Here is a 14,684-nt window from a genome sequence, read left to right on the forward strand (position 1 = left end):
ATGGCAGCTATAATACAGTGCGTCACCTTTAGGTGTTGTTGTGACGCCTTTCCCAATCCATCGTATTTCCTGTATGGCAGTAATATCGGTCTTGTACTTTTCAAGTACGTCTGCCAATGCGAAGACTGCACCTTCTCTATAAAGAGTGCGAACATTCCAGGTGCAGATTCGCAGATCATGGTCCTTAAAACGTTTGCGGGGTTCGTCAACTTTAGAGGGGTTTGTTTTTCTTTTCTTTCGTTTTTTCATAGTAGACTGTTTTTTCTAGGGGAGGGTTATTAACCCGACGCCCAAACCCAAGTTTTTAACGTTCTTATGGGTGAACGCACGGCACATGTTAGCTCACTGCCTGTAACGGGTGTTAAAGGCAGTTCCCCAGGTGACACCACGGGGAGGTCAGTGTCCACTCGGGATGAAAGAGGGACCAAGATAAATCCTGGGCTTTGCCATGTTAAAACCGGTCAGGACCGTTGCTTGGTATCTTCCATCCCCTACGTCTACCTTTCTGAAATTCAACACCCTTCAGACGGCATAGATAGTGTATGCGGATAATTGCACGATTTTGGTGTCGGTTCCTTTCGTCGTTGACATATGTGATAGCGGACTTAGTGCAGTTCTGCCATCTGCGGAAACAAGTAAGAAAGTACCAGTCATCAGTGCCGATAGAAATATACCCTTAGGCTCGAACCTAAAGAAAAGAAGTAAACACAATAGTTCTGCTGTCTATAGGGTTTTTTGGAAGTTTTTATACCAATTTCTCAGGAAGTGTGGACTTGCCCCCGAAAAATTGTAACATCGTAACTAGGACCGCATACACAACATGTTGCCAAAAATTTCAAAACGGCCCCTGATGAGTACTTAAACTGCACTCTTTCCAAACTTTGTGTGGGAGGTAACCGAAAGAGTGGTCCGATGTAGTCACACGGTTCTCTTGAAGCAAAATTTAAATGGAAGGTTTTGCTGAAACTATGAGCAAGATGAGGAAAAAATCGCCGTAGCGCTTTTTTAATAAATCGCGATTCAAGTTGACAATTTTTAGGGGTTGTTTAGGTTTTTGCGATTTTGCTTGGAAACCGCAAGCCCTATCAAAATGGGAATAAAGAAAATGTTGTAGCTATCAAAATTCTCTACAAGAGTGACCGTTATGTTATTCACGTAGGTTTTACCATTTTTGAGATATAGAAGTTCAAATTGGGACAGGTGAAAGCACGTTCCATTTAAATTTGTTTCAAAAGCACCGTGGTCAATATTCGGAAATAAACCGAGTCTGAAGAACTAATACGATGTACAGCATTTGGACCAAATCGGTTTCTGCTTTCGAGGGTTATTTTACGTCAAGGAGTTCGCCAAGGTTGATACCCTTTGGAGCGCACCATTTTAGCGAAAATTTTTGAATTGTGAGGGAAATGCCAGAAGGAGTGCACCGAAATTCCCTATCGTCGAACTTAAACTAGGTTTGGACAAAATATTACAATACCCAAATTGGAACCAAATCGTTTGATCCGTTCGATAGCTATCGTACAGACATACGGAAATGGCCAGAGCTCCGATGTGCTCGTTTTTACTAGCGAGTGGGAGTACTCGAAGAGTGCGAGTAAAAAGTCCGATTTGCTCGTTTTTACTCGCGAGTGAAAAACGCCTGCGAGTGCGAGTACTCCAAGAGTACAAGTTTTACAAGAAGTTTAATCTCTACTCTTTTGTTTTATTTGGGAGCACTCGCAAGTACTCTTGGTTTAAAGATAAGAGTGTGAGTGAAAATACTCGAAATAGAGTACGAGTTTTCTCGAAGAGTAAAATCGAGTGAAAAAATATTTTTTTGCCGTTTGTGTGTAGTAGCGAACAGGTTTTGATGTTCCTGTGGACTGAATATGGAAAGAGCAAGTCGTTCGGAGATTCAGAGGAGGTTGTTCCCAAGTTCGGAAGAGGTTGGTGGGAGGTCCAGAGAAGGTTGTTCCGAAGTTAGGAAGAGGGTGGTCGGAGGTCCAGAGTAGGTTGTTCCGAAGTTCGGAGTAGGATCGAGTAAACTCGATCTCTATTTCGAGCATTTTCACTCCCACTCGTTTTTTCTTGCAAAACGCTCGAGTAAAAACGAGCAAGTCTGAAATACGCTCCGCGAGTAACGGGTAAAAATAGAGTATACTCGATTTATTTTTTCTACTCCCGCTCGAATTTCACTAGCGAGTAGAATTCGAGCTCTGGACATGGCAAAATCAACTCCAAATGATCTAAAACGGATTTAGTCCAGACATACTTGAGGTCTAAAACCATTATTTCGATGAGGCACAATTTTGATCGTATCAAAGTGTATATACCCTCTTTAGCAGATCCGCCGTTAACTCCTCTGTCACACTGTTCACCAGCTATTTGCGATAAGATCAGAAGTAGAAACAAGGACCTCAAGTAGCTGGCCGGGAACACTTGGGGTGCTGACAAGGAAACCTTGTTGACCACTTATAAAGCAATTGACCGGTCTGTAGTAAGCTATGCGGATTGCAACAGGGCACCCCCTCAAGACACCAGTGGACCATATACATAACGTGACGAAAATTTTGCCGGTACATAAGCACAATCTGTTTGGGTTCTATCGCAGTAAGGATAGCTTCCACAATCTAATGGACAGTCTGCAGCAACGGAACCGCTCAACTGCAACATAGATTTAAACGGAATTTATGTTTTCATGATGATGAATGCAGTTAACTTCTTGGAAAGTAGCCAAACTGGCAATAAAGGGTGTTGGTGCAATTTCTGTGATACATGGAGGAATTCTCCATCATTCTCAGAAGAATGCACTTGCCCTCTGCAGTTTTACTAAACCTGAGAGACAATAAATACAACAGGGATATACGAAATCTATGGCAATGTATTTCAGCCGAATATATGTCTTCATGAAGTGAATTGTGCTCAACTTCTTGAAAGGGATCCAAACTTGAATAATAGGATGTTTGAACAATTTCGGGAGTACGATAATCAACATTACGTCATTCTAAGAAGAATAAACCTGCCCTATATTTAATTTGTGGGACAAAAGATTACTATACGAAGATGACCGTTCGATGTACTACCTGGAATTTAGTCTAGGAATGAGTCTAACATACAGACGTCGTCCGTTCAACAGGAACATTTACAACGCCGGAAATGTTAATGTTTTCATGATGAAGAATGAGGTTACCCCCTTTGAAAGTAGACAAACTGTGTATAACAGGATAACGAAACAATTTTTGGAGTACAATGAGGAACACCTTTTATTCTCAAAAGAATAAATCCGCCTCTTTCACATTTACTGAAGCTGAGAGACAAAATAGTCCTATAGATATCAGCCTAATTGATGTCTCAGGACAGAGCTTGGAATACTCGCTCGAATTCCACTCGCGAGTGAAACTCTTCTCAAGGGGAAACTTGCCCCCTCCGCAACACCAACAAAAAAATTATCTCACACCCAAATAAACTTGCCCCACAACCACCAAAAATATTGCACCCAAAAAAAATTACCACCTCCCCCCAAATGTTCACTCTCGACTGAATCGGAGCTCTGCTGCAGGACAAGTAACATGCTCAACTTCTTAGAAAGGAAAGTATAAATAACAGGTTGTTGGAACGGGAGTACAATAAGGAACTCACCATAATTCTTAGAAGATTACAGCTACTGCAGATTTACTAAAGCTGAGAGTCATAAGAATCCTATACTATTATGACCATTTGATGTACTACTATGGACGGTCATCTAGGAATGAGACCAACAGTCGACAGAAACGTGATCTAAAGTTGTCCGCCCCAAAAAATCATCTACAACACCATATATTTCAGACTCATTTTTACTTTAATCGCTTTTTGATAAAACCTTCAGTTTTCGAAATAAGTTAAAAACAAGTAAGAACGGCGTTAACTTCTGCCAGGCCGAACTTGTTATACCCTCCACCACAAGTTGTATTGAAGTAAAACGGTATAATTAGTTTCCTGTCGTGTAAGAAGAAGACTAAATACTAAACTTCAGCAATTTCGGTAAAACAATGTGAGGCACCGTTCTATGGGGACTATTTCAAAACGTCGATCTATACCTACAAATTTCTGACGGAAAGTTTTTAGACTCAAAAAAATCTAAATACCAAATTTCCTATACTTCGGCAAGAGAATGTGGTTAAAAAATACCGAAAATCAAGAAGTACGCTTCTATGGAGATATAGGCAGACGTGGACCTATACTGATATTACCCTTTTGGAATATTTTATAACTCTTGGAAGACTAAATAACGAATTTCAGCCATTTCGGTGGGATATTGAAGTCCCAATCTGCAGTATTACGAAAATAGGGAGGTACCATTCTTAGGGGGCTATATCGAAACGTGGACCTATACCGACGAATTTTAGTCGGAAATGGGGCATTATGAAAGCGTGGACCTGTACAGACAAATTTCTGGCGAACAGTTTTATATCACATTGAAGACTAAATACCAAATTTCAGCCATTTGGTGGGATATTGTGGACACAACCTTCAAAATACGGAAAATCGGGAGGTACCTTTCCATGGGGGCTATATGAAGGCGTGGACATATACCGACAAATTTAGAGGTGAAGTTTGAGTAACCCCAACGAAGTCTAAATACCAAATTTCAGCCATTTCGGTGGAATATTGAGGCCACAACGTTCCAAATACCGAAAATCGGGAGGTACCGTTCTATGGGGGCTATATGAAGGCATGGACCGATACCGACAAAGTTCTGGGGGAAAGTTTTATACCACTAACGTAGACTAAGTACCACATTTCAGCCATTTCGGTGTGATAATGAAGCTAAAACCTTCAAAATACCGAAAATCGGGAGGTACCGTTCTATGGGGGCTATATCAAAACGTGGACCGATATATCCCATTTTCAATACCAACCATCCTGCAAGTAATAAAAACTTCTGTACCAAATATTGACTCTCTATCTTTAAAATTGCGAGCTGTATCTTGATTTCAACAGACAGACAGACGGACGGACAGACGGACATGGTTAAATTGACATAGAATTTTATGCTGATCAATAATATATATACTTTATAGGGTCTCCGACGAATATTTCGATGTGTTACAAACGGAATGACAAATTTAATTATACCCTCCATATGGTGGAGGGTATAATAATCGCGCAATGACAACTTCCTCAGAGGTGGCGTGTAAATATTTTGTATTGTTTGACTCATATCTCAAGAACGGTAAGTCCTAGGGAGAGACCGTTAAGACCATTCTTGTACACAGTTTTATACTCTATAGCCTTTTCTTTAATAAATTTTTACCAGAACCTAGAGTTTTTGAAACAAGTGTAAAATAATCGCGTCATGTTAATTTCTTCTTAGGTGGCGTGGTAATAAGTGCATACCGTGTATTGTTTGACTCGTATCGTAAGAACGCTGCCTCACAGGCGTTTTTGGTAAAGAGCAGTCTTATTGAAAATGATGTAGCCCACATTTATCTCTTTGGGCTTTTCTTGAAAGAAACCATGGCTTTTGAAATAAGTGTAAAAGAATCGCGACATGCCAACTACTGCATAGGTGGCTTAAAATTGTTTGCATTTCTATACTGCGGGACTTATAGCTCGGCAACCGTAGCTCCGATGTCAATAATATATAGACCGATCTCGTACAAGATCTTATAATCTACGACTTTATCTTTAGTATAATTCTCAAAAAACTTATTCTTTTCGAGATATTATCAGAAAACCCAAAAAAGTCCCAAGTTTTGAGGTTTGACCCCGAATAACTTTTTTTGCACACATGGGATCGATGGGGACTTTTAGGATGTTGCTTCTAAAACTGGCACTCCACCAAAATTCAGCTTTGTGAGAATTTTTGCTATTTCCCCCTTATACGCATGTCTTTTTTGACTGGATATACTATGGATGTACATTATCTGAAGGCTTTATTTATTAGTTAATAAAATAGTTTTGAATTTGTGTACATTTTTGTATTTTTTGAAAAAAAAAAGTAACTACAAAATTACTTTCTATATTCTTGAAATGCTTTAATAGGCCACGGCAATGTCATCGCATAGGTATTTACCTCCTGATGTGGTTCCGGAACATTAAAATGAGGTTTACCATTTTCATCAACAAAATCTTTGTATTTCAGTGAAACCAATTTGTGCATTTTCAAATACTTCTCACATATACGATCCGAGTAGTTGCTGGTACAATCTGTGGTATAGACCTTATAGCCCATATCTGTTGCCAATGCCACTGATTCGTCAAGTAGACGTTTGCAAATGTTATTTCCACGCCACTTGGGATCTACTGTTCCCATTAATGTAAAAAAAAGTTGATCAACATTATAACGCTTACAAATATCCGCCTCTTTGTGCAGAGTTGCCAACATTCTCAGATAGTGGCCATATTTGGTATTGCCTTCTTCTTCACTAGCTCGAAAGAGTTCTTCAACATAAGAACTCTTCTTTGGCATAGCCAAAAGGCCACCAATAATTTCTTCATTTCCTCTGTGAGTTTCACGATAGCACAAAATACTCGTACCCTGCTTTACACACTCGGCTATATCATTTTGATCCCGTCTACTTGGTATGAGTTTGGGCGTCGAACTAAATACTGGTTCATGGGCATAGAAGTTGTCAATGTAGAATTTTTGTATTTTTCCAAGATCCGATGGTTTAATGACGCGAAATTTTAAAACGTTCATAGCTTTCATTGTTCTGTCTGCGTGAAGATTTGTTTGCAAACTAAACATTTGTGAACCGAAACAATTATCTCTTATTCAGACCTACATATTCCGACGCACATATGAGTGTATATATTTGACATTGATTATTGTGGACTAAATTATAATTATTGTATAATCTAAATAATTTTTATAACAATACATAAAATGCAAGTTCTGTGATAGAGAATGATGGTGAAGCAAAAAATTTTGAATTTCTGTTCTTTGCCTCACGCTGAGGTTATAGTTGGCATTTTTATATAACATACATATATTTATTTAATTTCATCACAATATTGGTCTTAAGATCTTCGGTAAATATTCTATTTATAAGCTTATTTTTATTGGTCTTGGGAATGATTGCGAACAATAAACACTCTTGATAGGACTGGCGAGGGTTGAGGTTAACAAATTGTGGATTAATCATTAGCTTATGGGCCATTATTCTATGTTTTCTTCTATTACTATTGGATAGATTGGAAAACGCAAAATAAACCAATTTGGAGGCAATAAAAATATATTTTTCACATAAAAAGTTAATCCCAAAAAGCTTCTCTATGAAATTTATTCATCAAATTTAACGTTTTGTTTAGCGGAACGCTTTCAATCTGTTCGGTGACCGGAGCGCTTTAAATCTGTTATAATAATGGGGGTATGTCTACGAAAGACCAACAGTAAATCATGGAACGTCGTAAAAGAATAAGACCAACAGTTGTCAATATCGGAATCGGCAGATGATCGCCCAACACGTATTGATCACCTTCACCTTCTAAAGTAGACAGATAAGCCATAGATAACAGAATAGGGAAATGATTTTCGGAGTACATTGAGGAACTCCGCATCATTCACAGAAGAATATATCTTCCTGCTGCAGTTTTACTAAAGCTGAGGAACGAAACAGTTCTTTACGAAGATGACCGTGTGATGTTCTACTATGGAAGGTAGTTCAGACATACGCTCAACTCGAGCATATACAACGTCATAGATTTAGGCGGAATTTATGTTTTTATGATGAGGAATGAGGTTAACCACGTGGAAAGTAGCCAATAAAGGGTGTTGGTGCAATGAGGAACTCCCTCATCATTCTTACTGTACTGTACCTTTCAGCTGAAAGACAAAATTGTCTTATACGAAGATGTGAAGTACTACCATAGAACGTAGTCTAGGAATGAAATCAAAAATCGACCACAACGGACATCCGCTCAATATAAACTAGTAGTAAAAGTCAGATAAATGTTTAATTCCTGAACATCAGCCTAAACTGTGCCCATTCGCTGACCTAACACATAACAGATGAGATCAAAGAGATATTTCATTTCGAACACCTAATAAGAGTATTTAAATGCTATTAATGGAATGTAAACTGCGGCAGCATCCTAAAAGCTTTTGTCTAAAGATGACTTTTAGACAGTTTTCTGAGAAGCTCTTCTGGGTCTTATTGTAGAAAATTAAGATATCGCTCATTTACTTTACTTACTTTATCTTGTGTCAAATTTTCATGTTGATATCTCTAAAACAGAACGAGTTACAGTTCATTTACTAGGAGTGTGCCATAAATCAACAAACAAGTTTTTTGAGCTTAGGGAGCATTAAAACACTTCCAATCATGCTTGATCTTGCACAGAAATTTAGCACTGATATCTAGCTAGCACTTTGCAAAACATGGTCTAAGTAGTTATTTTATTTTTTTTTGTAATAGCCTCTTAATGTTGGGAAGTCAAATTTCCATCTCCAACTTAAAACGCGTTTTTCTCGAAACTTGATTTTTTGAGATGTGTCACTCTTTGAGTAAATGAGCGATATGTTGAAACTGAGGTATGGGGTATTGTAACTCGCGAAAAATTTTATTATACCATAAGTTTTCAACGCATTTTTGTAAAATCAGCTGTTTTAGGACGATTCAGCTATGGATTTTTTAAAAAATAATAATTTGAGCGGAAGCTGTGGTCGAATTAATGTAAAATAAGTTCGGCCAGACCGAACTTTTTATACCATCCACTACGAGTTGTATTGAAGTATTAAGGCGTGGACCTGTACCAACAAATTTCTTGGGGAAAGTTGTATACCCCCAACTAAGACTAAATACCAAATTTCAGCCACTTCGGATGACTATTGAGACCACAACCTTCTAAATGCCGAAAATTGGGAGGGGGCTATATGAAGGCGAGGACCTATACCGACAAATTTCATATGCAACGTTTTATATCATCAAATTTCTAGGGGAAAGTTTTCTACCCCAACGTAGACTAAATACCTTATTTCAGCCATTTCGGTGTGATAATGAGGCCTTCAAAATACCGAAATTCTGGTGGTACCGTTCTATACGGGCTATAAAAAAACGTTGAATGACAAATTTAATTACACCCTCCATGTTATGGTGGACAACACAATGTAGAGCTAAATGCTGCAAGGAAAGGTTAAAGAATACACTTCAAAGATGAAGTTCCCAATGTATGATTTTTTAATAAAATGATGTGGATACATCAGCCTTTAACGCTGGGTACATATTGTCAGTTATGAATGTCAATATTTCGCAATTATCGATAACTGTCAAACCGTCCAGCAACCACAAAACATTTTGCGGTTGAATGATGAATGACAAAAATGAACGGCCACACTAGCAAGCAACAACAAAGCTGTCATTTAAAACTGACAATGTTTACCCAGCTTTAGGGATGCTGACATTTTGAAGATTGAAAAATGGGGTTTTTTGAATTTTGTCTCTATTACGGACGCGCAACTGGATTTATCTAAACCTTAATATGTGATTTTAGTACCCACGACTACGCAATTTTGCATGTTTAATTCGAGAGTCTAACCTTCATAGGAACAGAGCAATCCTTTCCCAAAGTAAACATCTTTGTGCGTAAAATTTTCAACAAAAAAAAACAGACTATTTTCTCAGAAAGTATGGACTTGCCCCTGATGAAACTTGTACCGTCGTATGGGGAGCAGTGAATACAAGTTGCTTAAAGAAAAATCGTAGCGATTCGCGAGCAGGTCCTAAACTGAACTTTTCCGAAATTTTGTGTGGGCGGTACCCGAAGGAGTGGACCGATTGGGTCCATATTGGAATCTCATCTAAGTCTAGTAGAAATTTCACGATGTGCAAAGTGTGGATCAAATCGGTTACTCCCTTCAAAAGTTATAGTGCGCACAAATTTTCCTAACATTTCCAAAGTTTTGTGGGGGAGGTACCGGATGAAGTGGACCGATATAACCCATCTTCGAACTTGAAATAAGTTTGGAGAAAATGTTACGAATGCCAAATTTTGGACCAAATCGGTTAATCCGTTTGAGAGTTATCGTGCGCTCCAACCAGCCAGACAGACAGACATGGTTAAATCAACTCCAAATTGTCTGAAATGAATTTCGTCCAAACATACTTGGGGTCTAAAACCATTATGTATATACCCATTATGTATATACCCTCGTTAGCATAAATGATGAAAGATTAAAACGAAATTTCCTTAAAAATACCGAAAATCAAGAGATACGTTTCTATGGGGCACATAAGAACCCGCGGACCTATACTGATAATTCTCTTCTGGAATATTTTATAACTCCATTGAAGACTAAATAACAAATGTCAGTCTTTCGGTGGAATCTTGACGACACAACTTTCAAAATTACGAAAATCGGGAGGTACCGCTATATGGGGGGGGTATATCAAAACGTGAGCCTATACCGACGAATTTCAATAAGAAAGGCTTTTACCTCCAACCAAGACTAAATACCAAATTCCCGCCATTTCGGTGGGTTGCTGTGGCCACAACCTTCAACATGCCGGAAATCGGGACGTACCGTGGTATGCGCGGCTATATGAAGGCGTGAACCTATACCGACAAATTTTTGGGAGAAAGTTTTATAACCCCAAACTTTTATACCAAATTTTAGTGTGATAATGAGGCTAAAACCTTCTAAACACCGAAAATAGGGTGGCACCATTCTATGGGGGCTATATGAAGGCGTGGACCTATACCGAAAAATTTCATATTGAACGCTTTATACCGCCCCACAGAAGAATAAATACCAAATTTCAGCCATTTCTAAGGAATATTACTTACTTAGCTGGTCCATTACAGAACATTTGTTCCATAAGCCGAACTAAGAAAAGATCTCCAACTATCTCTGTTTAGTGCTTCGCTTCCTGGAATACCGCGCCTTGTCATCTCTTCATCCACTTGTTTGCGCCATCTATTCTTTGGCCTGCCAATTCTGCGTGCACCGCCATGTGGCTCGAATTTATACGCCTTTTTAGCGGGTTCATCATCGCTCATTCTTATGATATGGCCCAGCCAACGCAATCGTTGCATCTCGATACGTTTATCTATACTGATATCGTTGCATAGCAGATACAGCTCGTGGTTCAGACGAGGTCGATATTCACCGTCAACGCAGATTGGTCCATAGATCTTTCGAAGATTTTTTCTCTCAAACACACCAAGCACTGCCTTGTCTGCTTGCGCAAGTACCCAGGCTTCGGAGTTATACATCAGCACGGGTAGTATCAGTGTTTTGTAGAGCGTTATTTTTATTTGACGAGATGTGGCTTTGTTTTTAAACTGCTTACTTAAACCAAAGTAGCATCTGTTGGCCAATACAATTCTTCTTTTTATTTCACAACTGATGTCGTTTGTTGTGTTTACGAAGGTGCCGAGGTGGACGTAGTCTTTTACTACCCCAATATTATAGGAACCACCATCCACAGTCGGTCCGAGCTCAATGGATGCATTGCGCGTCGACACCATCAACTTGGTCTTCTCACCGTTTACCGCCAGACCCACTTTAGCAGATTCTCCTTCGACCTTTATAAAGGTATCTGTTACTTGTTTTACTGATCGGCCCATGATGTCTATATCATCAGCATAAGCAAGTAACATGTTACTATTGGTGTAGATTGTGCCACTTCTTTTGACGTTTGCCTTTCGTATAACCTTTTCCAGCAGGATGTTAAAGAGACCACACGAAAGGCTGTCTCCTTGTCTGAAACCTCTTTTGGTCCCAAATTCTTCGGAGAGGTTCTTTCCTATTTTAACTGAGGACCTCGTGTCAGTTAAAGTCATTTTGCAAAGCCGGATGAGCTTTGCGGGAATACCAAATTCAGACATGGCTTGGAATACCTTTGAGCGCAGCGGACTGTCGAAGGCTGCTTTATAATCGACAAAAAGGTGGTAGGTGTCGATCTGCATCTCTTGGGTCTTCTCCAGGATTTGCCACAGGGTAAATATCTGGTCAATGGTGGACTTGCCAGGTCTAAAGCCGCATTGGTATGGTCCAAATATCTCGTTGACCATAGGCTTTAGTCGTGCGCACAATATCCCTGACAGGATCTTGTATGCAATAGGGAGTAAACTTATGACCCTATAGTTAGAGCATACAGTCTTATCTCCTTTCTTGTGGACCGGGCACAGGATGCTCAGGTTCCAATCGTCGGGTACTCGTTCTTCCTGCAAGATGGTGCTAATTAGCTGATGAATACACCTTATCAGCATGTCGCCTCCTGTTTTGAACAGCTCGGCTGGTAAGCCATCGGCTCCTGCTGCCTTATTATTCTTCAGCCGGTTTATTGCTGTCTTTACCTCATCTTGGCTGGGCGGTATACATTCAATACCATCTTCTGGGATGGATCTGTGGTATCTTCGCCGTCTTCGCTACTATCGGATACCAACAGTTTGGAGAAATGTTCTTTCCAAATTACCTTGCTGGTCTCTACAGGAGAATGTGCCTGTACCAAAGCCACTCCTGGTCATACCACGGTCATAATTTTCTTCTAAGCGCTCGTAAAATATATCTTTGGTCTGTTAGTCCTTGTCTTCAGTGGGAGCATGAGCGCAAATAAAGCTGACGTTGAAGAATTTTGCTCTTAATCGAATTGCAGCGAGTCGTTCATTCACTGGGGTGAAGCTGGAGACCAGATGTTTTAACCTCCGACCAACTACAAATCCGCAACCACACTCATGCTTTACGTCATGGCAGCTATAATACAGTGCGTCACCTTTAGGTGTTGTTGTGACGCCTTTCCCATTCCATCTTATTTCCTGTATGGCAGTAATGTCGGCCTTGTACTTTTCAAGTATATCTGCCAATGCGTAAACTGCAACTTCTCTATAAAGAGTGCGAACATTGCAGGTGCAGATTCGTAGATCATGGTCATTAAAACGTTTGCGGGGTTCGTCAACTTTAGAGGGGTTTCTTTTTCTTTTCTTTCGTTTTTTCATAGGGGACGCTCAAACCCAAGTTTTTAACGGTCTTATGGGTGAACGCGCGGCACATGTTAGCTCACTACCTTTAACGGGTGTTAAAGGCAGCTCCCCAGGCCCCAGGTGACACCACGGGGTGTCAGTGTCCACTTGAGATGAAAGAGGGACCAAGATAAATCCTGGGTTTTGCCATGTTAAAGCCGGTCAGGACCGTTCCTTGGTATCTTCCATCCCCTAGGTCTCCCGGAATCAATCTTCAAAGCACCAAAAATCGAGAGGTACCGTTCTATAGGAGCTATACTTAGCCGTGAACCTATACCGACAAATTTCATATGGAACTTTTAGTACCCCAAATGAAGACCAAATATCAAAATTTCAGCCATTTTGGTGGAATATTGAGGCCACAACCTTCAAAATACCGGAAATAGGGAGGTACCGTTCTTTGGGGGCTATACTAAGGCGTGAACCTATACCGACAAATTTCATATGGAAAGTTTTATAGCTCCAGCGAAGACTAAACACCAAATTTCCGTCATTTTGGGGGAATATTGAGGCCACAACCTTTAAAATACCGGAAATAGGGAGGTACCGTTCTATGGGGCTATACTAAGGCATGGACCTGGACCGACAAGTTTATACCCTCAACAAAGACTAAATACCAACTTTCAGCCATTTCAGCCACAACCTTCAAAACACCGAAAATCGGGAGGTACGTTCTATGGGGACTACATGAAGGTGTGGACCGATACCGGCAAATTGCATTTGGAACGTTTAATACCCTAAATGACAAGTAAAAAAGTATCAGTCGGCTTTGTCGACAGAGATATACCCTCAGCCTGTGCAAATTGAAACATTTTTTTTTCACAAAAACATTATGTATTTAGGGGGTTTCACAATTTTGGTCTTATGAACCGACAAAAATGTTGATTAGGATTAAATTTCAACAATTTTGCGGAAAAGATACTTAAAGGAATGGATGGTTTTTACACCCTTCGGGCTGTTTTCTCAAGAAGTATGGACTTGCTCCTGAAACAACTTTTACCATCGTAATTGAGGAAGCAGCGAATGTAAGTTGCTTCAACAAAAATCAAAATGATTCAATAGCAGGTCTTAAAGTGAACTATCCAAAATTTTGTGTGGGAGGTACGGGATGGAGTGGACAAATATAGTCCATATTCGAACCTGATCTATATCTGCTAGATATTTTAGGACGTGTAAAGAATGGACCAAATCGGTCACTCCCATCAAGAGTTATCGTGCGCACAATTTTTCCGAATATTTTTGAACTTTTGTGGGGGAGGTACCGGAAGGAGTGAACCGATATAATCCATCTTTGAACTTGAACTAAGTTTGGACAAAATATTACGAAAGCCAAATTTTGGACCGAATCGGCAGATCCGTTCGAGAGTTATCTTGCGCTCCAACCACTACACACGGTGTCATAGGGTTTTTTGTAACTTTCAGGCCATTTTCTCAGGAAGTATGGACTTGCCCCTAATGAGACTTACAGCGTCGTATAGAGGACAGCGAATACAACTTGCGTAAACCAAAATCAAAGCGATTCGAGACCAGGTCCTAAACTGAACTTTTCCGAAATTTTGTGTGGGAGGTACACGAAGGACTGGATCGATTGAGTCCATATTGGAACCTTATCTAAGTCTGGTAGAAATTTTACGATGTGCAAAGTATGGACGAAATAGTTTGTCCCTTCAAGAGTTATCGTGTGCACAAATTTTCAGAACATTTTCGAATTTTTGTGGGGGAATTACCGGAAGGAGTGGAGCTATATAACCCATCTTCGA

At 39.8% G+C, this 14,684-nt stretch overlaps 1 protein-coding gene across 1 annotated transcript; it reads right to left on the reverse strand.

The window, feature by feature from the left end:
• Positions 1 to 5,924: 5,924 nt before the first annotated feature.
• LOC141404750 (arylalkylamine N-acetyltransferase-like 2) lies at positions 5,925 to 8,703 on the reverse strand. The gene has a single exon (XM_073988455.1). It carries the CDS (start codon positions 6,707 to 6,709, stop codon positions 5,972 to 5,974), a length of 738 nt encoding a protein of 245 aa, XP_073844556.1. The 5' UTR covers positions 6,710 to 8,703; the 3' UTR covers positions 5,925 to 5,971.
• Between the last annotated feature and the right edge of the window lie 5,981 nt (positions 8,704 to 14,684).

Source organism: Musca autumnalis, unplaced genomic scaffold (assembly GCF_047663935.1).
Source record: "Musca autumnalis isolate F117 unplaced genomic scaffold, ASM4766393v1 scaffold_5, whole genome shotgun sequence".
NCBI classification, from domain to species: domain Eukaryota; kingdom Metazoa; phylum Arthropoda; class Insecta; order Diptera; family Muscidae; genus Musca; species Musca autumnalis.

Excerpts from the sequence above, each read along its gene's own strand:
- LOC141404750 (XM_073988455.1), bottom strand. The coding sequence starts at position 6,709 with ATGTTTAGTTTGCAAACAAATCTTCACGCAGACAGAACAATGAAAGCT.